At 47.1% G+C, this 27590-nt stretch overlaps 1 protein-coding gene across 2 annotated transcripts in view; it reads right to left on the bottom strand.

Annotated features, from left to right (window-relative positions):
- CPXM2 (carboxypeptidase X, M14 family member 2) overlaps positions 1-27590 on the bottom strand; it is a 120583-nt gene that overhangs the window by 11063 nt on the left and 81930 nt on the right. For both annotated transcript variants that reach the window (XR_014326758.1, XM_082855050.1), the window contains exons 5-11: positions 25363-25447; positions 24235-24385; positions 15096-15184; positions 7576-7699; positions 6161-6357; positions 4963-5142; positions 1643-1940 (exon numbers count right to left, since the gene is read on the bottom strand). Coding sequence is in view for 1 of the 2 variants with exons in the window: in XM_082855050.1 (XP_082711176.1) it covers positions 1643-1940; positions 4963-5142; positions 6161-6357; positions 7576-7699; positions 15096-15184; positions 24235-24385; positions 25363-25447 (1124 nt within the window). In the remaining variant the exon portion in view is untranslated. The remainder of the gene's footprint in view (positions 1-1642; positions 1941-4962; positions 5143-6160; positions 6358-7575; positions 7700-15095; positions 15185-24234; positions 24386-25362; positions 25448-27590) is intronic.

The raw sequence follows: 27590 nt of genomic DNA, 5'->3' as shown, positions 1-27590 counted from the left end.
TGATTAAAAAGGCTGAAGCCACCACATGGTTCTGCCACAGAAGTCCCCGAAACAATGGAAAATACAATTGAGAGAAACAGATCAAATGCTGCTGGTGTGATCAAGTGGCAGCCGACTTTTCAGAACGTTGCTATTGACCCACCGCTGACAAATCCCGCCGTGTCCGAACCCAATTTAGTCACAGCAGCCATAAAACCTAAACAGATACTTCACATAAAGATTATTGTAGGTTTTTAGGACTAGAATTGAAAAAGCAAGCATGCTTTTGGCTATAGGACATTTTCTTGATAGGAATTTGCATTTATTTTTTTTACTTTGAACAGAGCAAAACCCTGGTGGAGAGAAATAAAACACCTCTGCTTGGTGTCTAACTCAGAAAGAAATGGCAAGCTTTCTGCATGTGTTTAAAAATGGCCAAGGGAACAAATATGTCTACTCCTTTCTAATTTTTTTTCCCCTGAGTGTCACATACCTCTAAGGTATGTGAAGGCTGAGTCTCTAGCAAAGGAAAACAATATTAAAGTTACTTAGTACAGTAAAATAGAGATTAAGGATATGCTCATAAAAGATGTTTCATGGCGACTATGCCACTGGAAGAGGGAGGAGGGTAGGGGGTGGGAACTTACAACTGAGTGTTTCTGACAAGCAAGACACAGAACACACACATCCACCATCTACGTCATCCTCACAACAGTCCTAGAGGGATCGTCGTCATCGTCATCATCATCATCATCGTCATCACCATCCTCAAGCCCATTTTACTAATGGAAAATATGGGCGTTCAGAGAGGTAAAGTAACTTGCCCAGAGTCACACAGCATTTAAGTGATGAACTAGAATTTGATCCCAGGTCTATTTGACACAGGATATTTTTCAAATTCATCAGCGGTTTGACCAACCTTCACAAAGTCAAGACAAGAAGCAATGAACGTTATGTTTGGGGTCTTACCATCCCAATGCAGAGGGACCTCAGGGAATGTGGCATCCTCAGCCATCCTCATTCTGGAGCCCTAGGCCAGGAGCAGCCCTGACATGGGAAACAAAGGGCTTATCCTGAAACTTGGACCACGGGGTCATCTGGCTGCTGCAACGGAACTCCTAAAGTCTCTGCTGGAAGCCTCTGTGTCCTAAGGGGATGCTGGGAGCAGTAGCTCGTATTCTCCGAATCACAACAACGGGACTTTGGCCAGATGCCCTGATGTGGCTGGAAGACCTCCAGGAAACAGGAGATTTGGAAAAAGTCTCGAGTGTGGGATCAATGCCCCGCCTCCTCCAAGGGCTGACAACGTTTACCATCTCTGACCCTGTAACAGCCAACTAGCTCAGTGGCTATGAGCAGACCACGGAGTCAAACTGACCCCAGCTCTGCTCCTTGGGAGCTTGGACGGATCCCTCCCCGTCTCCAAGCCCCAGTTATCTCATTTATAAAACAGGGAGTAAGCCACACCCCCTCAAAGACTACTGTGAGCATGAAAGAGGAGTCTACAGAGAGCTCTGGCACCTTATAAATGGTGAACTACAGTAGCTATCATGCTGGTAACAATGATAAAAGAAGGCTGGGCAGGAGATGGTCCTCCCTCCCGGTCCAGCAGCCAGTCCATTGTCATCGGGCCACATGATGACAGCAGGACCGTCATACTTACTTCCGGCCACAGTGTGCCAGGAAGCCCCATTGACAGTCCCATCCTCTTTCTGGAAGTCTTCCGTGTGGCACACCCTCCTCCTGGCATCCGTCATGAGGCGGTGAGTGGAGGCGTAGGCGTAGGCCAGCCAGCGGAACACGTGGTCGTCGGGTGTGGGAGTGTGCTCCTGCATCTGCCACGTGGACCTCGCCATGTCGTAAGGGTAGGCCACCACCAGCTCCCCGCCCTGTAGGTTGCCACCCAGCACGAAGGGGATCTTTTCCATCCAGGCTATGATGGCCCTGGTCTCCACTGCCACCTGTGAACGTTCCAAATTTAAACACATTTGAGAAATCAAATAAGAAGGAAACTGCTTTCTCTCCCTAGCTTTCCAAACAGGGACATAACTGAAAAAGCAATCCTTTTATGGAATCACCTGAGCAAAATTTAGAGTTTCAAAATCTGTCCTGGGAAAACTGGCCACTGTGGAAATAATGGACAAAAAAGAGAGAAACCCAGAGAAGTTTCGTTTCCTAGGAACACTCCAGTTAATGCACAAAGAGGGAATGACAGAATTAGAGTATCAACACTCTGCAACTCCACTGAATTAATGGCTCAGTCAATGGATTAATGCTCACCAATAATTACAAAGAGAGAGAACCAAACGTAACGTGTCTCCTGACGACAGAACACACACCTAGAAAAACCATCCACCCTGTAGGTGACCAAGCCTCTAGTCCGGGGGTCGGCAGACTTTTTCTATTAAGGGTCAGATAGGAAATAGTTTAAGCCTTGAGGGCCATGCAGTCCCTGTGGCAACTACTCAACTCTGCCATTGTAGCAGGGCAGCACCACGGACAATACGCGGATGAATGAACATGGCTGTGTTCCAGTAAAACACCATTTACAAAAACAGGCCTGAGTGGGACATGGCTACTGATGGCTGTAGTTGGAAATCCAAAAAAGAGGGGATGCATGTATATGTATAGCTGATTCACTTTGCTATACAGCAGAAACTAACACGACACTGTAAAGCAACCGTGCTCTAATAAAAATTAATTTTAAAATCTTTTATTTTATAATTAATACCTTTTAAAATCATTTTCCTCACCCTGAAAAATCATTGTAAATGATTGTTGAATTTTACCAGATACTTCCTTCTGCAGACAAATTATTTCTTCTGTTTTTTTCTACCATTTCACTGATTTTTGCTCTTTTTCATCACAGTCTTTCTACACTTTGGGGGTTTCTTCTGTTATTCTTTTGCTAGCTTCTTAAGTTAGTTGATGTTCAACTTTTCTTATTTTGGAATATAATCATTCAAAGGTATAAATTCCTGAAAGCACTATTTTTTTTGCTATACTCCACACATTTTGACATTTAGTATTCTCATTATCTTTGATTTATTTTTAGTTGCCAGTATGAACTTTTTCTTTGACCCATTACTTATTATTTTTTTTTAATTTTCTAAATACATGGTGATGTTTTCATTAACCTTATTACTGTCTGCTAGTTTAATTGTACGGTGGTGAGAGACTCATGGTCTGCCTGACTCCTATTTTCTGAAATTTGTTGAGATTTCCTTTACAGACAAGAACACCATCAATTTTTGAAAATTCTCCAGGGATTACTCAGAAGAATATGTATTCTCTACTTGTTGGTTGTAGAACTCTTACAGATCCCTATGTCAAGGCTGTTAATTGTTATTCAAATCTCTGTCTTTGCTGATTTCCTATCTATCTAACCTGTCCATAACTGAGAAAGGTATTGGTGATGAGAGGTTTGTGTAATTCTCCCTGTGTTTTTAAAGAACAAGCTCAAAAAACTAAATTCTGGACTTAAAGCAAAGACTGAAATCCAAGGACTTTCTATAATTGTGCTAAAATAATTACTTATCTCTCAGAGACTCAAGTCTAAGAAAGCTGGCAACCATATTCCAATTTTGGTCCAAGCGTTCCCAAATTATAACAGCACTTGAATCCTCAGCTTTGCCAGATGTCACTAGTATGTTAGCTTGGAAAAAAAGCAGGGATTATGTAGGGTGGAATTAGGAAATGTGAGAAAGGATTCAGAAGACCCAGAGGGCCTGAATTCTTTACTTCTCTACCCCCATAAGGCGCCCTTGGGCATCCGAACTAAACCGCATGGTATTGCCACTGTCTGTCTCCATCATTTGACTGGTTGCTTCTAGAGGTCCTGGAGAACACCATCCTGTGCATCACTAAATGAGGCAACCACGCTGGCCGTCCTCCAGTAAGTGGTACCCACATGTGCTGTGAGCTGGAGCTCTCTTTTTTTGATCTTGCAATGTGCTTGCCTAAAATATAGCATTTCACAGCCTTCCCTTTGGGGGGTGGATGCCGAGTTTTGACTAAACTCTGGCAAGATTTAAACAAAAGTATTATGCAGGAATTCTAGGAATGCCTAGAAAGTGAACTGACTTATCCGAGAGGAAGACTTTTTTTTAACCTTTTCTCTCCTTTTCCTTCAAAGACATGATAGCTGGAGCCCCAGATGGAACTGCCATCTTGAATTATGACCTTGAAAAATCAAAGTCCACATGCTAACATCTGGAGGCAGAAAGATGACTTGTGGGTTCCTGATGATCATGGGCTTCTATTTGGCTGGCCCTGAACCATCTGCCTCCGGGGTTCTCTTATGTGAAAAAAGAAAAAAAAAACCTTTTACCTCGTTAAGCTGCTGTGACTTTGGTTTTTTTCTGTTGGTGTACCCAAACCTAACACTCATATAGTAATCAAGGCAGACCTTTTGAAGGACATATAGGACAAAAGACTAAGGGTAAAGTGCATTTACAGTGGGCAGAGGAGGCAATAAAAGGCATGGGAAATTCGGCGAAAATTATTTCTTCCACGAGATACTTTTTTGCAAAACTAGACCTAAGAAATTTGGGGGAGACATTTCTCACCCAATTGCATTTTTCTTTCCAAAGAAGCACCACATGTAATAAATCCATGGGGACTGGTGAAAATAAAAGATATCTCAAGTAATCAGTGAGGTCTTAAGGACAAATTTCACTGCAATTTCACTGCACTGCCAAAGATGAAGGTTATAATGACCGTAACAAACACGCACAATTGAGGCAAAGTTTTTTCGGGAAGCACTGCAAAGAAATCTAATTAAATGATTCCCCTTCCAGGAAGAATCTCCTCAAATTTCAATTCGAAAGGTAGTTATTATCTAGCACACTTCCTTACTTTTGGAGAAAACATGAAAGGGAAAAATGATTTTGTCTTGTTCTTAAACGTTATATCCTCTGCAAATGCCGGTGGGTTTAACTTTGGCTTCCGCTGCTCTAGAGATTACGGGGTCTTTTTACTCACCGTGGCATTTTCAGACAGAAACCACTCAGGGATTGCAATATAGTGATTGGGAACTTTCCGTGGGATGTTCTGTCGGTCCTCTGCCCCCCAGAGCAGTGTGTTTAAGTCAGGAAAGTTGTTGTTGATGTCTATTCCGTCATGGGTCCAGCGTCCCAGGGACCAGCCTCCCAGCTCCGAGCCCTGGGAGAAAATTCAGAATATGAGGAACCCACAGGCTTCTGGATCATTCTGTCTCTCACATACATGAGGCACCTCCGTCTCCATCTCCATCTCCATTTGGGGCCTCTATGCACCCTCTGACCCAAAGATGACATCCAAAGGAGAATATTTGGTTAATAATCTGTTAATATTTGGTGGGTGATGGATAATATAGCCAAGCAACTCCAGAGAGGGAATGCACAGAATCATTCCTGCCATACGGCAGCGCTCAGAAAAGTATGAGGTCTCCCCTGCCTCCTCTTCCTTCACCTCTTCTACACAGGTTGAATGAAACTCCAAGTAATAATGAGTCTAAGACTGTGTCAGTGCAAAAATCAAACGCCACCATATTGATGCTTTCTCCCTGCAATTCCGGCTCACTATTTCGCACTGCAAATCCCTAACCGACCATTTGCACCAATAAATACAACCAAAACTCTGCACTGTAAAACTTGCATTTGATAGGTACCATTGTTTTAAGTATAGTTTTCCATTTTATTCCCAGATACTGTGAATATAATTATGAATACACAATACAACATTATACTAACTGTAATCTATACATAACTCTCTATATAACTCTAACCTATATAAATTCTATATCATAATTGGAACATGACATATAAACAATATATCAGAATAATAAAAATAACTGTCCTCAGAGAACTGATGAGAGGATTGCAGGTAATAATCAAGGTCAGAACGTGCCTTAAGTGCTCAATCAATGCTAGGTGTTATTATTATTCTATCCTATTGTTCCCACTGTATATATAACAATATTATCATTCATGCTCATTTTCTTCAGTCTGTTAGTGTCTCCCCATAATTCTCAATTACTGCTGTGCATCTTCCATAAGCCTTGCGGGTTTCCTTGTCTCAGCGGAAAGACACTTAAGAAGAAAGCTGGTAATGTGCAGTTCAGATCAATCATGGCTCAGCACATTGTGCGGGGGGGAGGGGGGGAGAGCTGCTGTGCTGGGCGAGAGGAACGGTCCATTACCCCCTCGTAGGCCTTCTCATAGCCGTCGGGGTTGAGGGAGGGGATGATGTGGATCCGGGTCTCCTCCACCAGGCGGACGATGCGCGAGTTCCGGGCCAAGTACTCCTGGCACAGAAACTGCATCAGCAGAAGCATCAGCTCCCGGCCCAGCACCTCGTTGCCATGGGCCCCCGCGATGTAGTGGAACTCGGGCTCACCTTTACTCAAAGATGAGAAAAAACAGAGGATCATATCGGATGCTTCCAGCAAAACAGTCCTCGTCACATTGTATTAGGAAAGAAATCTCTGAATGATAGAAACTTACAATTTTAGCCCTCTCTGTTCTTTCAAATCAACCACAATTACACCAGTACAATTTTTATTAATTCCCAGATAGTCAGATATATAAGAAAATGAGCAGAAAAGTCTCAAATGATACCAGCCACGGGGTAGGAATGTTTAGCCTTATTTGGCAAGAACAAATACAATAACACAGTGTTTAGAGTTTAAAAGTTACAAATTAGACACAAGCCAGAGCAATTATTTTTCTCTTCGGGGAGGCAATTATTTTTCTTAAAAGAACTTTGTATTCAATTTTATAAAGATACAGAGATGAATAAATGCAAGCAGAAAGTAGTGTCAGGGCAAGTCAGCAGTGACACCGTTTTGTAAAGGGGGCCTGTCTTTGAGCTTGTTCTCTTCAAAGCTCAGCTTTTTCAACGTCGGATTTGTCAGTGGGGCGCGAGCTGACCGCACTCCTGCCTCTTTTGTTGGCCAAGCTACTGCTTTTGCGGAAATGTGATTTCACCCACAGATAAAGCCCTTACCCTTTGAAAGGCACTCCTGAGAGAAACTCCTGGAATACCGATGAACATTGAAGTCGAGAGAATCAGACAAATCTCTGCATTTCTTGCAGTGGATTTCTAAAGGGCTCACAATTTTACCAGAAAGAAAAATCTCTGACCCCACTGCCTCTCTTCCGCCCGCTGACTTGAAGGAGAACATAGTTTTGGGAGTGATTGAATGAGAAATGGCTGAAAACAGGAAATGCTTGAAAATAGGATGGAAATTTAAAAGAAAATTAAGGGAACCACCTCTAACTAGAGCCCTTAATGACCGGGGAGTCCAGAATTTTCTCCGGGAAAAAAACCCTGTCCTAACCATCTCCAGCTATTTTCCTCTTTGGTTAGCGTGACCGGTCTCCGAGATGGGGAACAGAATTAAATACGGTCCATTTGGAGAAAAGGAGGGTATTTCTTAAGCAGTTTGACAGCCCACATCATAAAATGAGGGGTTCACAGAACCAAGATCTGCAGAATCTATGTAAGAGTGAGTGCGTGGGCAGCTCCCGCCCTGTTTCGTGACCATCGCCTCGCTCTTTAAGAAAGCAGCAGCAGACTCGAAGGGCCAGAAGCACTACAGAGGGGCAGCCTCACCGACTTCGTGCTCCCCAGGGTGGTCGGAGATCTCCACGGCGTACAGCTTCAGGCCCTGGTGGCTCTTGCCAATGTTGTAAATCCTGGTGATGTTGGAGCACATTTCGTTCACGACCTTCATCAACTGAGAAACAAGATGGGTTTATGGCCCTACACAAGGATGGCCACGCTGCACGGAGGGCAGACCTCTCTAGAAGACAGCCCTCTCCCACGGCCCCCTGCACACGCCCACCCTCCTGCACACCAGTGCTATCCCCCTGCCTGGAGTGTTCTCCTCGTGGCCCCTCTGCCCAGTCTTCCAGCACCTCGTGCCTGTGTTTCTCACCTCCCTGAGCTGGAGTGTCACCTCCCTGGGTGACGAGGTATTACCTTTTCATCTTGGTTTCCTGTTTTCTTATTGTGCCCTCATTAGACAGACTGAGCCTTTTCTCTCTATACCTTTGCCTAAATAAATATTTATTACTGAACATCATTTTTCTCTTACACTGTAATGAGCAATCTATGATGTCAGGCTGAAGGAACACACACGGCTTCACCCTCCTGGAACTCAAAGTGAGGTAACAGATGGAGTGCCATCGCCACTTCATTGGTGCCAAGTAGGGGGTGCGTGGAGGCCAGGGTGACGGGAGCCGTGCAGTGAAAGCGTGAGGGACGCAGGCTTCTACGAGAAAGTGAAATATATACGGGTGGTTTCCTGAATTTTGCTTGGACAGTCGAGCTTGTCAGACAGCTGCCAAAGGAAGGGAAGAGGGTCTGCTCATCACAGGAGCCCTGGGGCAAAGGACAGAGACACCCCCGCCAGAGGCTGCTGTGCCCCCCATCTCCGAACGGGTACCTGTGAGTGAGCTGGGTAAGTGGTCTTGACTTTCTGGGGGAAACTGTTTAGCCATCCCCAAGTGAAAGAAGCTGTGATGCAAAGGATGTCTCTGCCAGGCACCAGACTAGCCACGCTTCCCCATGGTGGAGTCAGGTGTGTTCATGAGATAACTTCTGACAGGGTGTTAGAGACCAGGAGGGAAGCTTGGGTGATGTGGAAGCAGCGAGGGAGGACATCCCAGCCAGGGGTGTGGGCGGGCGCCCACGGAGCCTGCGCGTCCGGAGCCTGTGCTCCACAATGGGAGAAGCCACAGCAGTGAGAGGCCCGCGTACCGCAACAAAACAAAACAAACAAAAAAACCCACAAAACTATGGAACTGGTAAATCGGTATCGTAGAATTTCTGATGGAGTGGAGTGACATTGCACTTGGTTTGCCTTTTGTAACAGAGCGTTCTGCACTGCTGGGTGGAGGGCGATCCCCGGGCCTCGGTGCGCATCTCTAAAGGAATGGAGTTTTGCTGCTGGTGCTTTGCTTTTACAACACACCTACGAGGTGTTACAGCCACAGCCCTGGTCAGGCATTCAGGGTCTATTCTCTCACCACTCCTGGGAGGGGGAAACATGCTTTGCTTTATGATAACTCACTTTGTGTTATAATACCTAGGTGAGAGAAAGAGAAAGCTGACTAGAAAGGACTCTTGTTCAAAGAGGGAAGAGGCAGAAACCCACCATCACTGGAGAAACCACATGCCAGCAAGGTTAACGTAGCTTCACACCTCTCACCATGAGGGAGACATACCGAGGGGCTGAAGTGGAGGCACACGGGAGCAGGCCAAGTTTTAACAAGAGACATGGTGATAATGTCACTAGCAACGTTCACCATCGCGGTCAGAGTAAGTTCTATTTCTCTACTGAATCTCATCGTGAGGACCCCCAGTGAAGCAGATAAGCAAGGAGGCCTGTCCCCATTCTACAGCTGTGGAGACGGAGGCGCAGAAGGACATTGAGGGATTTGCCCAGGGTCACCCAGCTGGTACCAGGTGGAGCCAGGGCTTCGGACCCTTGAGTTCTTATCTGTCCATGAAGGTGCAGCAGAGCGATCGAAACGAGCAATGCCACCCCTTTTGTCTGTTGTACATGGGATTGTTCCAGTGGACGGCCACAGCACAAGCACCATCTGATTTGGGCCTCTCATACCAGTCCCTGCTGACCATACACGCTCCACTAGCAGCGTGGCCCTCAGCAAATCCTGATCAGCAGGTGACCCACTGTCCTGCGTTCAGATCCAGGACCAGTTCTGCAGACACAGAGCCACTCGGCTCACCCTGAGCTAGGTGATCAACACGAGCATTCAGTACAGAGTCCGGCTGCCATTTAATGCCTGCCCTCCTTCCCCTTCTGATGAGCTGCCAGAGGAACGTGCCCCCTGTGCTGGGATCATGACCTTGACGTTGGAAAAGGACAAACAGCATCTTCCCTGGATGCACACTTAGCCGGGGATACAGCCTCTCAGGATGGGGTGATTCTTAGCCATAACTCATCGGAGTCACCTCTTTATCCTCTACCCACCACGGCAGTATTTTTATACCAGTCACATTTTCCTTCTTGGTGTTGTGGTATCACAAGTATCTTTTCCACGCACAGGAACCAGAACACGGGCATTTGAAGACTCCCTTTAGGAAGGTTCTTGACAGTTCCCTCCGCACCGTGGCCCTCTGCAATGCTGGGAAGGATTTCTCCAGGGGCCATGGGCACCCTCAAAAACCCAGCTGGTGAGCCACCTTGCTTACTCCCAAAGAGAGTCAGAAGATTTTTTGGAGTTTGAGTCTTAATGGTAAATGTTTGAGTCTTGATGTCTAAAGTAAGAGAAAGGGACAGAATTTTCTTCACTGCCTTGCTGAGGAAGCATATTCATCGTCAACAAGGACGACATCACCCAAAGGAGGTGAAAATTGGTTTTCCAGGGGCTCAAAATCTCAAATATTACATGCATTGTGGCCCTCCAACGTGCAACCCTCCTAACAAAATTTTATTCCTTCGTTTTTAATGTAATGGGTAATTAAGAAAAGTGTCTAGAAAGGGCCAGTAAGGAAACATGGCTGAGAAACACTGCCCTCGAGAGTAGTGGGTTTTGTAAGATTCTCAGCGTCCTGAAGACTCTTGTCTCCTCATCTCGGAGGTGGGAATAAATCACATCCTGGGATCTACTGAATTCCTGGCTCGGTTGCTTCCCTCCTCTCCTGAAGGAGACAGAAGAAAGAGCCCCCTTTCCTAGCAATTCAGTTTCGAGCAATACATCAGCGGATCAGAGCGGTACATCAGAGGTAAATTACGTGCACGATGACACTTGCCGGAGCAGGTTTCATCCTCTCACACAAGTCACTGCAAGTGGGGAGCTATCCAAAGGCTCCAGGGCAGAAAGGTAGCTGAGAAAACTGACGCATCCACTCACTGGAACATTCCGCAGCATCTAACGACAATTATGAAGACGGCAGTGAGACATGGCTAATGATCCCATATTAAGTGAGAAAATCTGGGCAAAGTTGTAACCATCCTCTGATCAAAATCGTATGAATTCTGTGAACACAGAAATGCAAACCCTGGATAGCAATGGGGGAAAATGAAAACCACTGATTCTTTAGGGTATTGGGTTCATGGAGGATTAACCTTGAGACTTTTAGTTTGCATTTGATATGGTTACAATATTGTTTATCCAATGAATTAAAATGTTAAAAAAAAAAAAGAAAGAAGGGAGAAGAGAAAAAGTCCTCTTCCATCATCTTTACTCATTTGTCTGAGAAACAGACACTGCATCTGATCAAGTGAAAACGAATTCCAGAGGGAGGGGGAAGGAAGAGAGCCAGGGTAGGAGGCATCCCGTGGTGGGCGGAGCTGGGCTTGTCTGGATCCGCAAGCCTGCTGTCCTGCCCGGGCTTCCTGTCACCAACGTCCACCCCCAGGGTCAGGAGCTCAGCGACCCCACCGCCTGCTGCCCACGACCATCCTCAGCTGCCCGGGAATCAAAGCCACTAGCCGGCTGCCTTCCAACCCACGTCTCTCCTGGACTCCTTTCTACGCCTCGTGCCACACGCTCCTTCTCAGCCAACCAACCAGAATTTCCTGAGCATTGGGCACCTGACAACAGCAGGTCCCCAACCAAAGTTCAATCTTTCTAACCTCTCCCCAAAACCACTTCTTTTTCTCCCGCTGTGGACGGTGTCCCAGGCCCTGGGAAGCACACCAGAACCCTCTCTCTCTCCAACTTATTGGAGAATCCTAGGACTGGTCAGTCCCTCTCAGAAACCCCTCCCCCCATCCTTCTTCAGACCCAGCAGGTCCCTCTCCTGGGACAGAGCTCACCAGTCTACTGTCCATACAACTGCCGGAAGGATCTCCCCAAACACAGCTCTGCTCCTGGAAAAGACCTCCCGATTCTCAGACTCAAGACTAAAGCGTCTCCTGGCACTGCCAACTGTCCCAGAAACAGGCCGTCCCCTCCTGCCTCCACAGTCCTGTCCTCCTTGTACTCACTGCTCGGACCACCCTTCCTTCTGTCTCTTCCTGCCACAGGCCCTGGATGACGGCGGACCTCATCTGCAACCCCACGCCGGCCCTGTCCCCCACATATCTCCCCTGCAACAACCTCAAAAGTACAGTTATCCAGTACACTTTACGGATTTAAGATAAAATGACAGAGTCTCTGCCCTCGCGGTCCCAAATGACGGAGAAAGGTAACGTACATGTAGACACAGAGATGACTGAGCAATTATGAATGGTGACTCATGCTGGGGAGGCCTTCAGTGCTCAGAACAATTAACTCAATCTGCATCATAATATCAGCATTTGCGCAACGGCCTCCTGCCTCCCCCGCTTCCCCCCATCCCCTTCCCGAGCCCCCGGGGCTCCCCCAGCGGGGAGAACGGCGGCTTATAAATCAGTGCTCCAGAAATAATTCTCACACGCGCTGGTCGCACACATTCTCACGACTTCCCTCCAAGCAACGGCTCTTCTGCTTTCTTTTCCTGCTCCCACGTCTGCTTCTCATTTCTGTGTTGTTTGTAAATGTCTCTCGTAATACTCGATAAACTAACATTTTTTTTTTCCCCTGAAGTAGAAAGATTTCTACAGCAATCTAGCAGACTCCATACAGGGAATTGCTAAAAGTGCTGGCTTCTTTCCCATCCCCAGGAGCCAGGAGTCCAAATGGCAAATCACTTCTGGCTTGAACACTCTTCACGATTGATAGATGCCCCCAACCTCCGACAGTTTCCAGGTGAGTGCTGCGGGGTCCTGAGAGATCGGAGTGGGGCCCCCAGCGTCCCCTGCAGGGGCTGCATTGCTTTCTCGGGCTCCTCTTAGCTCTAACATCTACCAAGTGATGGGGACCAGAGTCCCGCAGGGTAATGAAGCACATCCATTAGCTCTCCTCATATGAGAAGGACCTCCATTCTCCATGCGGGACAACTAGTTAAAGATACCGCACTCTCTGTGCGGTGAGCTCATTTTAAATGCATTTAGATAGATTGCTTTTGACATTAACTGCACCAACTAAGTTGATATTTGACTAATTTCTGGGCAAAAAGATGTCCCGAGATGCCCACTGAGCAAAGCTGTGTTAAGACACGAGTGCTTCATAAGATGGAACGGTGAGCAGTCGCATAAACACCCGGAAGTGGAGAGCAGCAGGGATGACTCACAGACCTCAAGTCCAAACACAGACCACGAGGCAATTTCTTTAGCACATCCCACCTCTAAGTCTGTGCCGACAGGTGCCTGGAAGCAGCTGTGTGTATCTCAAATTAAATGACATGGAGACTAACCGGGTGTGTTGACTCCCTGGGGTGAAGCAGAGAGCCCTCGTGGCAAAGCCTCATTGCTCCGACCTCAGGAAAGTCTCGTGCCCTTGTACCGCGTGGCTGGTACCGCTCCCTCAGCACCTATGAGCCCTCGCTTTGAGCCATGTTATTTTGGCCTTTGGTGAATGCTTGTTCATTAAACATATTTGTGAGTACATTTCTCTGTTCCTTCTCTCCCGACAGATTCTTACATGTCTAAGGGTTTCTCATTTGCCAACACTTGCCCGCGCTTTCTAGCACAAGGCTTGGGGGGAACGCTGCACAGGATTACACAGGCAAAGCACTCAGCACAGGGTTGCTTTTTTAGCCTGTCCTAAAAAACTCTTGGTCCCTTCTCCCTTCTGCACCCACTAGACGGATGTTGTCAATAGCTCAGGATTACTTGGTTTCTGTCATTAAATCTGGGGCCAATCTCATCTGGGACGTCTTTTCCTCCTAACAGTCTATAGCACTGAGAGCCATAAGGTATCAACCAGCTGTTCTGAAACCTGCCTGTATATTAGAATCACAAGGAGAGCTTTAAATAATTTAGATTCCGCAGTCCCTTTTCCTCAGGATTCTGCTTTAATTGGCCAGAGGCAGGTTTCAAGTATAGGTATTTTTCCAAATTTCCCCCAGTGATTCTAACACCGAGAATCAGAGAATGAGAATAACAAGGGGAGTGTTACATAGTCCCTCGTGGCTCAGTTTCGCCATCAGTAAGACAAGGCCAACAACAGTCCTGCGCTCCTAGGGTGGTCAGAGAGACTGACCATGTTAACATAGGTAAATTCCTAATGTAGGGAAATTGATGTAGGTCGTATGTGAGAACTTCCTGCTATTACTATCACCAGTGTTATTCCGGATTCTTTTCCTTCTTCGACTCTGCACATGACTATTGTCCTTAAATCAGTGATACCACGCAAACACACAGCGATGTATTTTTTTAAATTGAAGTATAGTTGATTTACGATATTGTGTTAGTTTCAGGAGTACAGCAAAGTGATTCAGTTTTATATATAGAGAGAGAGAACATTATTTTCCATTATAGGCTACTACAAAATATTGACTATAATTCCCTGTGCCATCCAGTAAATCCTTGTTGCTGATCTGTTTTACATATAGTAGTTTGTATCTGTTAATCCCATACTCCTAATTTATCCCTCCCCCTCTCCCTTTCCCCTTTGGTAACCATAAGTTTGTTTTCTATGTCTGTGAGTCTGTTTCCGTTTTGTATATAGATTCATTTGTATTATTTTTTAGATTCTACACATAAGTGATGTCATATAATATTTGTCTTTCTCTGACTTACTTTAGTAAGTATAATATTCTCTTGATCCACCCACGTGGCTGCAAATGGCAATATTTCATTCTTTTTTATGGCTAATATCCCATTGTATATACATATACCACATCTTCTTAAGCCAATCGTCTGTTGATGGGCACTTGGGTTGTTTCCGTGTCTTGGCTACGAACATTTGGGCGCATGAATCTTTTCAAACCAGAGTCTTCATTTTTTTCTGGATATATACCCAGGAATGGGATCGCTGGATCATATGGTAGCTCTATTTTTATTTTTTTAAGGAACCTCCATACTGTTTTCTATAGTGGCTGTCCCCAGTTTACATTTCCACCAACAGCGTAGGTGGAAGAAGTATAGTATTAAATCAGAAAGCTTGGCTTCGAATTCTGCTTCAATCACTTGCTGGCGAGGGAGGTTTCCTCTGGTCACCTGAACCCCAAGGCATTCTCAGCCTCGAAACTACAAGCATTTCCTGTGGCTTCAACAAACCATAAAAGCACAAAAACAAACACCTACGTGCTTCTGGGCACAGGAGAGATTTCTCTTTGACAAACCTGGATCTTACCTGACGCATTTCCTTATAGCTGTGGTGCTTAAAATCCAGGTCATCGGTGGTGGTCATTTCATTCCGTCGGTGATAATAGTTATTTGGATCTAGGGACAGAAATATGGTTTTGAATTCATCCACATTATTCTATTCCTTATGGTGGCTGTGTTAGGTGCCTGATTTGTGTGGGAACACAGCTCAACCTCTAGCTTCTAACTTTCGCACAGAGGTGAGAGAGCCAACTTTCAAGAAGCATCTTAAGAGTCAGAACTACCCAGTGGGGAGAGCATGGGCCTGGAGCCAGAATGCCTGGGTTCCAATCTCTTCTACTTGTGTGCTGCGTGACCTTGGATAAGTCACTGGAGTTTTTCCTTAGTGTCTTCACCCATAAACAGGGGAACACTGGTACCTCCCTCACTGGTTTATTGTTAGTATTCGTGCCTGGCAAACAGTCACACTAAATGAAGGAAGGAATAAGTGAATGAATGAATGAATGAATATCACAACTGCATGGAAATTTTCGGAAGTGCTGTGGACTCTATCACTTGCTTGCCCAGCATGCAGTCCACTTTCATCCTTCCTAACAGAAGCCCTGTGTTGTTTGGGAATCCCCTCTTCTCCACTCCTAGGAAGCTGACCTCATGCCTTAAGCTCCAGGGGTCCTACATGACTGGTCTAAGACAATCAGAACATAGCACTCCTGGCCACTCTTATTGGTTCAGATTGAACGGAAGGACTTTAATGGCACAGAGGAGTGAGCGAGAATCTCTCCAGAGTAGAGGACAGAGAGAACCTCTGAGTGAACCAACCCTAGATCCCCATCAACCTCCCTTGGGACTTCCAATCACCTGACATAAAGAATTCCCTGAACTGCTAAGCCAGTGGGAGCTGGGGTTTCTGTTGTTGGGGCCGAAGCACCCTAACAGGCATAGTCAGGACGCATTAGCAGTGGTGACCCCTGAGGACTGGGGAGGAGATGTCTGCTCTTGACTTAATTCTCTTCCAGATAAATTGACTTTTTTCTGTAATTCCTATAAGCCGATGTCGTTTATACAACTACAAAAACAAAGAGCACTGAGAAGGAAGGAGGGGCAAGGGAACAGGAAGAGCTGGAAGGGGGATGAGGGGGCAGGGACCGCTCAATGGGCCCTCTCCTGACCTGACAGAGTCGGAGGCTTACAGAGCCTCAGCCAGGCTTGCCATCTCCAGCCCCAGCTCCGTGCAGCCAGAAATCCCGGTCCGCTCAGACCCCTCCCCAAGGCAGAGAGCACATGGTACTTTAGACAAGTTAACCTGCTAACTCCGGAACCACGTGAGCAAAGTTGGAACCATAGCAGCTGTCTGATCCCAGTGGCTCAAGGGATAATTCTGGAGGTGATGGCGGTGGCGGGTGATGGGAGGACGAACACCAGCTCCCAGTGGTATTAGGAGCAGGGAGTCCTAACTCGTGCCACCAAGCAAGGCCACAGACCAGCAACACTGGCTGCTTGTAAGACGCAGCCTACGCCTACTGAATCCGAATCCACATTTTAAAAAATCCAGAAGTGTGAGAAGCACCATGTTAAAGTACTGAGCGCACTGCCAGCACCTGGAACCTACCTGCCGAGGGCCCCTTAAAGACTGGCTTCACCCTTGAGAACTGCGGCCACATGCGGCACGCTGAAAATCACATATAGACCCGCGCACCAAAAACGACCTGGCGTTTAATATTCACAGAAGGTTTTCCAGTAACACTATTAGAAACAAATAATCACCATTGAAAAAGAAATAATGCAAACTGGCATTCTGTTCCAGAAAGAAAGCAAGAGTAGTTCAGGTTCAGCAAAGGCCCCCAGTTATGTTCCAAGTTCTCTCCTTTGGGGAGTGCAGGCTGACTGTACCCTCCAGCAAGCCCCCTGCCCTTTGATCTCCAAACCTGTATGTTTCAAAGCCAAGGTAAAGCACATTTTCACATTACTTTACACTGAATTACTTTACACTGCTGATTCCTTAGAGCTATTCAACACCCCGCCCCCAAGCCCCAGGGGCCTCTTTCACAAGACTCTTCCTGAAAAGCCCCTTTTGTCTTCAAACGCAAGTTACGTCTTCAAGGTTCTTAAAAAGGACTGAAGAAAAACTCAGAACTCAACGTAGAAAGATCTCCATGTTTGGCAACATCCTTCCTTCCTTGAGACTAATCAATTTGAGGATATGCATACAAGTTCCAGAACTGACTCAGAACCACAGGTGAACATTTTCACAACCTTCAGTCTTCCACCTTTCGAAGAAATACTTCTAAACTTGTCCACTTATTCTGGTTGGATAAAGTTTTATTGAGAACCTATCAGGGCCCCAACACTGTAGGTAAGGAGTGAGAAGCAAGCCCCGCCCCCCCGCCTCCCTGCGGACCATAGTCTACAAACCCACCCCGTCAGTCAGCCAAACCCACTGTCCCCTTCTCTCTTCTGTGGACAAAAGAATCCCAGTCTCCTGTGGGGAATCTATTCTAGATGCTTCCAATGGAATAGCCTTGCCCAGCACTCACAGGTATGGGCGTGTGATCCAGGTTCAGCCAATGAAAACACACATCCTCTGGTCACAGCCACTGGCTCAGAGATGGTCCCAGGATCCAAGCTGGGCTGATAAGACGACTCCTCCCAGAGCTCCTCCCCACGAGGGTCTCCTGCTGGCGTCACTCACATGGTGGATGAGTTTGGGGCGTTAGTGGCCAAGCTTCCTGCCTGCACGGTGGTGGGAGAGGAGCCCTGACTGCACAAGAAGGCCCTGAGATTGCAGACCTATCCCTACCTGAAGCCAGAGTCAGATCTACCCCGGGAATTTTCATTCCTGTGAGCGAAAATTTTCCTTCTCCCCCGACCCCTCCCAAGGTAACTTGAGTAGGACTTCCGACATTTGAAACAGAAGTCCTGATTTAGTCTGCAAGGCTTTTATCCTTGCAGATGGAGCTCTGGAGAATCAGTCTCCTGCTTCCTTTCATGTGGCTGGTTTCATATATCAGATGTACTGAAAACCAGCTGATTCCTTCTGGAACACCTTAGTAATGGGAATAGACAAACTGCAGACGGGGCACATGGAGTCTAAAACTGCCCTCCCAACATTACGTCTCTTATTCGGTGACTCAAAGTCCTGTTCCGTCCCAACGGGGCTACTCATTAAGCCTCTTTGGGGTTGAATGATGGCCCCCCTCCAAAAAGATATGTTGCAGTCCTAATCCTCAGGACCTTAGAACGTGACCTTATTTGGAGAGAGGGTTTTTACAGAGCTAATGAAGTTTACATGAGGCCCTTAGGGTGGGCCCTATTCCATTATGACTGTGTCTATCCAAAGGGGAAATGTGAACACGGAGAGAAGCACGCAGGGAACACCATGTGACAGTGAAGGCAGAGATGGGGGTGATGCATCTAACAAGCTGAGGAATGTCAAAAATTAGACAGCAAACCACCAGCAGCCGGGGGAGAGGCAAGGAACAGACTCTCCCTCATGGCGTCAGAAGGAACCAGCGCTGCTACACCTTGATCTCAAACTTCTACCTCTAGGACTGTGAGACGACAACTTTCTGTTACCCTAAGCCACCTGGATTTTGGTACTTAGTTACGGCAGCCCTGGAAACGAGTCCACACCTGAACGTTCCCAGCTCCTCACTGATGTGGACACTCGCTATTCTCATCCCCAATCCGGCACCAGCTCACTACACTATGCAGACCAAACCCCATTACTGGACATCCAAGGGAACACCACCATTCTTGGACCGTTCTGCTCAGCTGTTTGCTGCTCTGGGGGTTGGGACCTTGCTTTGCGGGTGCTCAGCTGGGAGAGGAAAGGCTGTCTTTCCTGGAAAGGGGGCTCACTGCAATCTACCATCGCTAGTCTCATGACACGCTTTTATCCATAGAGACACTGCAGATTAGAGGTTACCCCGTGGAGGGGGATCCAGAAGTGATTACTCAGTGGGTCCAGGCTGGTTTTGGGTGCATGACAAAGTTCTGAAACTAGAAAGAGCCAGTGATCGTACAACCTTGTGAATATACTATCACTGAACTGTATGCTTTAAAAAAGCTTAATTGTATGTTATGTGAATTTCACCTCATTTAAAAAAAATATTGCTGGCCTCCAAGTGCTCTCTGAGGACTAAGGAGGATACCAGAAAGGCAGCCACCACAGATCTTTCTTTCCCTGCCACGAGGCCAGCCCCTCACCCCAGGAAATGCCCATCACTGTGGCCTTGTGACCTCCCGAAGCCCCGACACCCCCAGCACGGAGCCCTGAGCACAGATGACCTGGTACCATATGCAAACAGCACCAAACCCCTTCTGCAAAGAGCTGGCTCCCTAATGAGAAGAAGTCGCACTTGTCCAGCGCCATCTGACTGTTCTTATGACAAGGTCACTCCAAAAGGGGCAAGGGGGAGACGTGGACCCCCAGGCAGAGCTCATTATGATCTTAGGTCATTACTGTCAGTGCAAGCATCAAACCCACAGCTCCATGTGGCTCCGAAGAGGGAGCAGCACATCATTCATGCTTATTTCCTTGCCGCCCCGCCTCATATAACCCCACCGCATAGCATCTCCACCACGCTGCTTGCGTGAGTCCAGGAAACGCTCTGATTTCTTGGCTGGCACACCTTCTCCAGGAAGTCCCAGGGCCAATCTGCGGCCTGACTGACAGGAGAAACTGTCAGGAAAGACAATTTTCAAGAGTGTTGCTGTTTATACAGTTTCCTAAGATAATCAACATCAGGCAGTTGGACAAGAAGAGAAATCACACGTTTATTTAAACTCAGAAGGGCAAGATGCCTTCTACGACGGGGCGGTGGGGGGGGGGGACAGGCTGCAGCCAGCAAGCCTGGAGCCCCCTGAACTGAGAGGGATTTACTGGGGAAAAGATGCCACCACGCCTCCCCCACTGGACAGCGAGAGCTCTGGGAGCAGCAACTGTGGCATCTCAGAATCCTTGGGCCCTGACTCCGAACGGGTGCTCCCGAAGCGTTTGATGATGAATGAATGAGTGAGGAATGAACGGATGGATGGATGGATGGATACTCCAATCAAGTTATTTAGAAAGGGCTAGTTACAAAAAGATAGCACTTTCTAGGGCCCAGGTGACCTCTGAGAAGAGGCCCACTTTATGCCATGATGCTATTACCTTATCACTATGGCGGAACAGAGAATGGAGGGTAGGGTGGAGCGAGTGGTAAAGGAAAAGCACATCCTCAGGATTGAGGATAATTATGGAACATTATGCCGTCTTTGGATCTGTTAGTGTACTGGTTTCCTAGGGCTGCCATAACAAAGTGTCATAAACTAGGTAGCTTGAAATTTCTTCTCTCAAATTTCTGAAGGACAGAAGTCTGAAATGAAGCTGTCAGCAGGGCCGTGCACTTTCAAGGCTCTCAGAGAAGATCCTTCCTTGTATCTTCCCAGTTTCTGGCGGTTGACAGCAATCCTTGGCTTGTGGCCTCATGATTCCAGTCTCTGGCTCAGTCATCACATGCCTTCTCCCTGTGTGGCTCTGTTTTCTCTTCTTAAGGACACCAGTCATTGGATTTAAGGCCCACCCTAACCCAGTATGATGTCATCGTTAACTACTCACATCTGCAAAGTGCCTCTTTCCAAAAAAAGGTTACATTCTGAGGTTCCACGTGGACATGAATTTTGGGGGGAGTGTGGCCTGACTTGGTGAAGAAAAGTGGAAGGTAGTAAAGCAAATAGATTTAAAAGGTCCTTGCAGTTATGCTGATCCAATAGAACCCATCCTTCCCCCAATTTATACAAATTGTTGAGAGGGGGTGGGGCAGGCTGAAACATTATTACAGTTCAGTGAGATTGTAGGTGGTCTTACAATTAAAACATTTTCTCAGTGGCTTATGAATGGAGGGTATGTGTATTCAGAGAAAGGAGACACAGCATCGCAACGGGTCCTGGCCTGCCCAAAGGAATGATTCAGGGGCAATGCCCTTTAGCAGCTCCTCCATGCTTGAGGGACACAAGCTCCTTTCCACAGATCTTTGTACAGCTCACCACAAGCTCCTCTGGGTCAAATTCAAGACCCTGGACCGCTTGGCACTGTGCAGAGAGAGGACAGTTGCTCAGACCTGGTGGCCAGGAAGACGAGGTGGGAGGAGTGAAGACTTGCCCCAAAGAGGTCAGAGTCTCACATTCATAATAGAAGCTGCAGACCGGCACCAGGGGCTCAAGCATTGCCACCCCCTGCCCTGCAGGGTTATTTCCCAGGACCCTGGGCACAGTCCTGTCACCCTGTGGGGAAATCGTGTGCAGAACAATGGAGCTCCTTTTTGAAAGAGGCAGAGCACATTGCAGTGTTGTTTGCAACAGCAAAATACCTGAAAACCACCAAGGCTGTGATCTGCAGGTCAGCTGGCGTGTGTCTTCACCTGAATTCTTCATTATTAAAAATTTCTCTTACGAAGCTCTCCCCAGAGTTTCTGATATGCATAGATCCTTAGTCCAAAATGGACAAGTCCATTCAAATTTGGGGAAGAGGACTTCCTTTCACTTTTTAAAAAAATGAACAACATTTAAAAGATTTGTTTGAATTAAAAAATTTTTTTAAATCATGGTAAAACACACATAACATAAAATTGACCATTTTAACCATTTTCAAGAGTACTGTTGAGTAGTGTTACATATATCCACACTGTTGCAGAAACAGATCTCTAAAACATTCTCATCTTACAAAACTGAAACTATAACCATTAAACAACACTCCCCCTTTTCTATTCGAGCTTTAAAAATCCTATTAATAGACCATGGTATAGTGTAATTCATTTTCTAGTTCAAAAATTTCTGGACACATTATTCATGAAGACTTAAAAAGAATCTTCCCCTTCCTCTGCTCTCACCTGAGAGTCCACAGGAAGACAGGGAAGACAGAACAGAGAAGAAGCAGAAGCAAAGGTAAATGAATTTTTCATAAACAAGAGTTCCAGGAAGAACAGACTCTGGGCGTTCGCATGTAGAGCACAAAGTCACCTTGGGTTTGAGTGGCTGAGTTGCTTGGGCCACCCCTGCCTTTGGCCTCGTTAACTTGCATAAAGGAATTGTGTCGACAACAAGGCAGCTGAGCAAGGTTCAGTTACCCACGTGGACATGGGGCCCCTGTGCCGCCCCAGGCCCTCAGATGTGACCACCGCCAGGCGGCATGCACAAAGGCCGGCTCCCCTCTGGGCAGACTGCTAAGTAACTTCTAGAAGAAAAATGGCCCTAAATATTCAGGGTTGGAAAATAGAACCATTCCAAGTCCATACTTGAAACCCATCCAGATTTCACACTGTAATTCTGTCTTTGTGTTTAAATTGCCCCCAGGACCTATCTTCAAACATACACCCACCAAGAATAACTTAACAGGAAAATATTTATTTCATGAGACTCTCACAGGCTGCCCTTTGCCCTTTACCAACAACAGATGAATTCCCGCCCTCAGAGAGAAACCGCGACCCTGCTTTTTAAAGCAAGCAGACCAAGGCTGTGCTGAGTGACCTGGCACAAAGAAGGCCTCACAGACCTCACAGACCCCCGCCTACATCTGTGCCTGCAGACGCAGTGAACTCAGGAACGCCCAGCAGGCCCTGGGCGGCAGCAGGCGACTGTCACCCCAGGCTGAGCCAGCCACAAAAGGGGGCCCGGATCCCAAATCTGGATCATCCTTGGAAACACATACTTCCTTTCCACCAGCAATCCCAGCCACCGTAACCTAATTTGAGCAATAATCCCATAATTTACACTATAATTTTGGACACGCACAATGACACAGAAACAAAGAGACGCACTGTGGGATTCTGTAGAGAGTCAAAGCACTGGACACAACTGAACTTCTAACTATAAGAGGCAGTTTGAAAACATGAGATATCGTCCGCAGACCAGGATAAAAGCATCCACAAGACAGATGGTCTCTAATAGTTTAAATGACATGAAAAAAGTTTGCCGTCTAGTAAGCACAAATATATAACAAAGAACCCGTCTGGTGTGAGGGTAAGTAGGTAGGTAGGTAGACCCATCTTTCTCACCAATACAGAGCGTATGTTCTACAAATTCATACTTGGCAAAGCAAGATCATGAATATCACGGGATTGAGGGAAAAGCAATAAACGACAGGAAATAGGCTTCGAAAACTCAGTAACTGTAAGTTCACGGGGTGGGGGGTGGGATGGCTATAGAAATAGCCTGACGGATATAGCGGCACCTGAGACATCAGAGCTGGTGGTGCCCTTCCGCTGGCAGGGGGAATCCAGAGGTAGCAAGGCCTGACTCTCACTAGACAAGAAAGCTGAGGCTTTCCTGGGGGAGAAAGTATAGGAGAGAGAACCCGAAGCTGTGCTCCTCGTTCCCTACGGCCTGACTGTGGGTGGACAGGAAAGTGGAAATTCCTAGAGGCCCTAGTGAAGGGCCTTAGGAATGTTCTGGAGGCCAGCTTCCTTCCCTGGAGATGTCTGGACAGGATGAAGGGGCTGCCACATAAGGCTCCGTATGCACACGAACTCGTAAGTTCTGAAAGGCCGACAGAGCAGCAAAGCCAAACAAGATCGGCCTGTCCAGAGCAGACACCAGCAAGGGTCCACGTGTGAACTCAAGCCCCCATCTTCCTGCCACTCTGCGGTCGCACCCAGATACCACGATGTGAAGACAGGGCAAGGGGAACACAGCCGAAAGGAGCAAGCATTTTCCCAAAGACACAGGCATCCAAGCGAAGTTCCTTTTACGGAGACACTATGGACATGGTCAAGTTTAAAATTAACTCCTACCACCTCCTCTACCCAGTGTCGCAGGAGCAGTCAAGGGCAATTAAACGTGTTACCAAAAGCAATGTTATCTAATTTTTTTTTTTTTTTTGCCTGCTTCTGAGTAGTAGCTTTGAGCGAATTTTCAACCTTGCAACATATATCATCTTAAAATCCCAGTAGGCAAAACCACAGCTGACATGTTACTTTAATACACCAAATGTTCACGGTGTTTCTGAGCGGGGTTATGGGAGATTTGTATTTATTTTCTTTTTGTTTACCTATGTTTTCTAAATATTCTGCGATAGATGTGGTATTTTTTTACATGAGAAAAAGATTGTGTGGCTTATTTTTATTCACCTTGCTGGCTAAGCACCTGTGCTCCGTCAGCACCTGCCCTGCAGGAAGCATGGGCAGACTCACCTGGCAACGGGCAGCCGAGGATCTCCATCCTCAGGCAGATGCTCCCATTATCGAACCAGGACTGTGGGTTTATGCGGATGTAGCGCGCCACCATGGGGACGGGCAGCTCGTTGAGGACAGGAATCTCCTTTTCACTGTTTCCTTCAAATATCTACTTATGCACAAGGGGGAGAAAAGAGAATCTTTTAGAGCTTGATTATCAAGGCATGAAAGAGTCAGTAATTCACTCATTCCACGAGACCTCGAGCAACACCTAACGTGAGCTGGGCATTGAGGGGGAAGGAGAAATGGATCAGGCCGGGACCCTGCCCTCAGGAAGCCCCAGTCTAGTGGGGGGGGGCAGGGAGGAGGTTATATTTAGATGTCATAGGTGAAATCTATTAGTGCCATGGCAAAGAGACATCCACAAAGCTCTGGGATGTCAGAAGAAGGAAAGGACCAGGCAAAGCTTCAGGGATGAGGTGCCATTTGAACTGGCCTTGAAGGAAAAGTCTTTAGATGTGTGGGGATGGGAGGGATTGTAAAGCAAAGGAAGCAATGGCTGGAGAAGCCCAGAGATGGGATTCAGGAGAAGAGCAACCATCTCCCTGTTACTGGAACACAGAGGAGTGTGTGCAGGGTTGGGGGGGTGGGCGGGGCGCGGTAAGTATGATAAAGAAGGTTGAAATGGAGGCTGCAGTCAGATCTTGGAAGGCACTGGATACCATGTTTGGAACTTGCACTTGAGAACCCGAGGAAGAGGGTGATAGGATCGGAACTGGCTAACCCGGAGGGAAGCGTGGAGCTGAAAGACCAGGGTCGTTAAAGAAAGTTCAGGAACTACTATAAATGACTAGCTGTGCAGGTCCCAATATTCCCCATGGGCCGCTGACCTTCCAGGGCTGAGTTGTGACTTGTGGAAGAGACTGAATTCCAGCAGCTCTGAATTGGAGCCCTAAATGTGGGCCACTTGGTTCCGAGCTTCCGGGTACGGAAAGGGGGTCATTAGCCATCAGACTGGATGGCTGGTCTGGGTTGACACAGAACCAGGCAACATCCAGGTGCAAACACTGGTCGGGTGTCCACTGCCTCTGCTAAGCCCTGCGCAGCCAGACACCAGGGGCGAGGCCGGGGGGAACAGAGACTCACCATGTCTCCAGATCCATTCTTAACAGTGGCCCACGCATGACTGTCATTGCTCACCATGACCTTATAGGAGGTTACCCAGTCACGCCTACGAAAAAACAAACACTATTGGGACTACACACTCCAAAACGTTTCCCTCTTCCACGCAGAGGTGCAGCAACAGAGAAAGCAGGTCCCAGAGGTGGACGGCACTGGGCCACACCCTGGCCCCCACTGCTCACCCTCCTTGTGGCCTTGGCCAGGTAACAGACCCATCTAGGCTACAGTTTATTCATCCACGAAGTGGGAATTATAAGAGCACCAAGCTTAAAATATTAATGTAAGCATTAAATGCTTTCATAGCCTGTAAACACTTAGGACAATACCTGGCCCCCAGGAAGAACTAAATGTTGGTCACGCACATAAACGTACACAAATAACTTACATATTTGTTTATGCTGAACATTTACGTCACACACAGTAGTAGAGGTCCACGTGGGAAAGAAATCTCAGTAAAAGCGGCAAGTTGGCCTAGAAATTTCATTTGGAAAACTGTTTGGGAACATAACGAACTAGATCCCACCAACCACAGAAACAGCAGCCTGAGTCTCTAAGACACACGAGGTTTCTCCTGGGCTGTCAGAGCCGTGCAGACAATTCTCCCACCCCACTCCACAGCCAGCAATAATCCAGTGATATCTGGGCCCCAGGCCAGACCCGTTTCATCACATCCTACTGCACAGAAATTACTGAGGGTAAAAGAGCCAAAATTTGACTTCCCAGAGTGGAGGTCAATTTGATAAGCAAAATAAAATGACTTTCCTGCGGAAAACACATATTTCAGCTCTGCCTCAGTTTTCTTTCTTTTTTTTTTTTTTTTGCGGTACGCGGGCCTCTCACTGTTGGGGCCTCTCCCGTTGCGGAGCACAGGCTCCGGACGCACAGGCTCAGCGCCCATGGCTCACGGGCCCAGCCCCTCCGCGGCATGTGGGATCTTCCCGGACCGGGGCACGAACCTACGTCCCCCGCATTGGCAGGCGGACTCTCAACCACTGCGCCACCAGGGAAGCCCCTGCCTCAGTTTTTTATAACATTAATTGTTAAGCAACATAGACAAGTCTTCCTGAGCGTCTTCCTTCCAAATTTCTTAAATATTGGAACTAAGCACCAATGTACTAATCTTTTAGAACATTCCACCAGCTGAAGCATTTGGAATCCTTGTTTTCCTACTGTGAAATCTCCTTGGACTCAGGATCCAGACAGATCCCAAGAAGGTTCTCAGTTTCTAGTCCAAATCAATACTGTCTAGTAAAGTTTGTTTAGAAAGAGCTGCTGGCTCTATTCATTCTGAATTGCCTGACTCGTTCAAAAATTATTCTTAGGTGCTTTTATATGTGCTTGGAAGCCAACCCTCTGCTGAACTTTCTCCCTTCTCTCACCTGTCCACCAGCTTTCTGTGACTACCTGCTGGGAGCCAGAATCTATCAAACAACCTGCTCCTCTGCAAGAGGTTACGGACTTGAGCCCACGCCTGCAGATTAAGATGTGCTAAGCACGCCTTTCGAAAGGCCCCTCAGCAACAGCTCAGGCCCTTTGCACCGGAAAATGATCCTCACGCCAAACGGCAAACTGTTTCCAACATTCAAATCATTTCCAAATGACTTGCATCTGCAGTTCCTTTGCCATCTGTTTTTCTGCTGATCATGCCCCACAGTGACCCAGCGAAGCAGTCAGCAGAGGTGAGGGGTGGCAGAGGTGAGGGGTGTATCCCTCACCCACGCGTGGGTGGAAGTGATGAATTTAGGAAGCCTCTCAGTCAAAAGAAGCACACAAACAATAAGAGAGGGGTGGAAAGAAAAATTCAAACAAGTCCTCCAAAGGAAAGGGGAGAGAGAAAAAAGGAAATGCAAACCAAGTAATAATTTCTCAAACTTAAAAAAAAACCAAATATGGACAAATCCAACACTTATGTTTGAAGGGTAATTAATGATGTGGCTCAGCCCTCTCTTCTGAACTGCAGACCTACATCACATCCTTCTGCCTAGCTGACCTCTCCACTTACCGTCTCAGCGATGTCTCTAATTGAACCCGCCCAAACCAACTGATTTATTTCGTCCACTCTGTACCCCAACCTGGGACCCCCTGCCTCAGAAAAAGTACTGCCATCCACCCAGGGCAACAAAATCCCAGAGTCCTCCTTGGCCCCCCTTTCCCTCTCTCCCCTACAGTGAAACCATCACCAAGTTCTGTCA

Source organism: Leucopleurus acutus (assembly GCF_964270905.1).
Source record: "Leucopleurus acutus genome assembly, chromosome: 14".
NCBI lineage: Eukaryota > Metazoa > Chordata > Mammalia > Artiodactyla > Delphinidae > Leucopleurus > Leucopleurus acutus.
The sequence above is the reverse complement of the archived record's forward strand: the minus strand, read 5'-3'. Positions and strand labels throughout refer to the sequence as shown.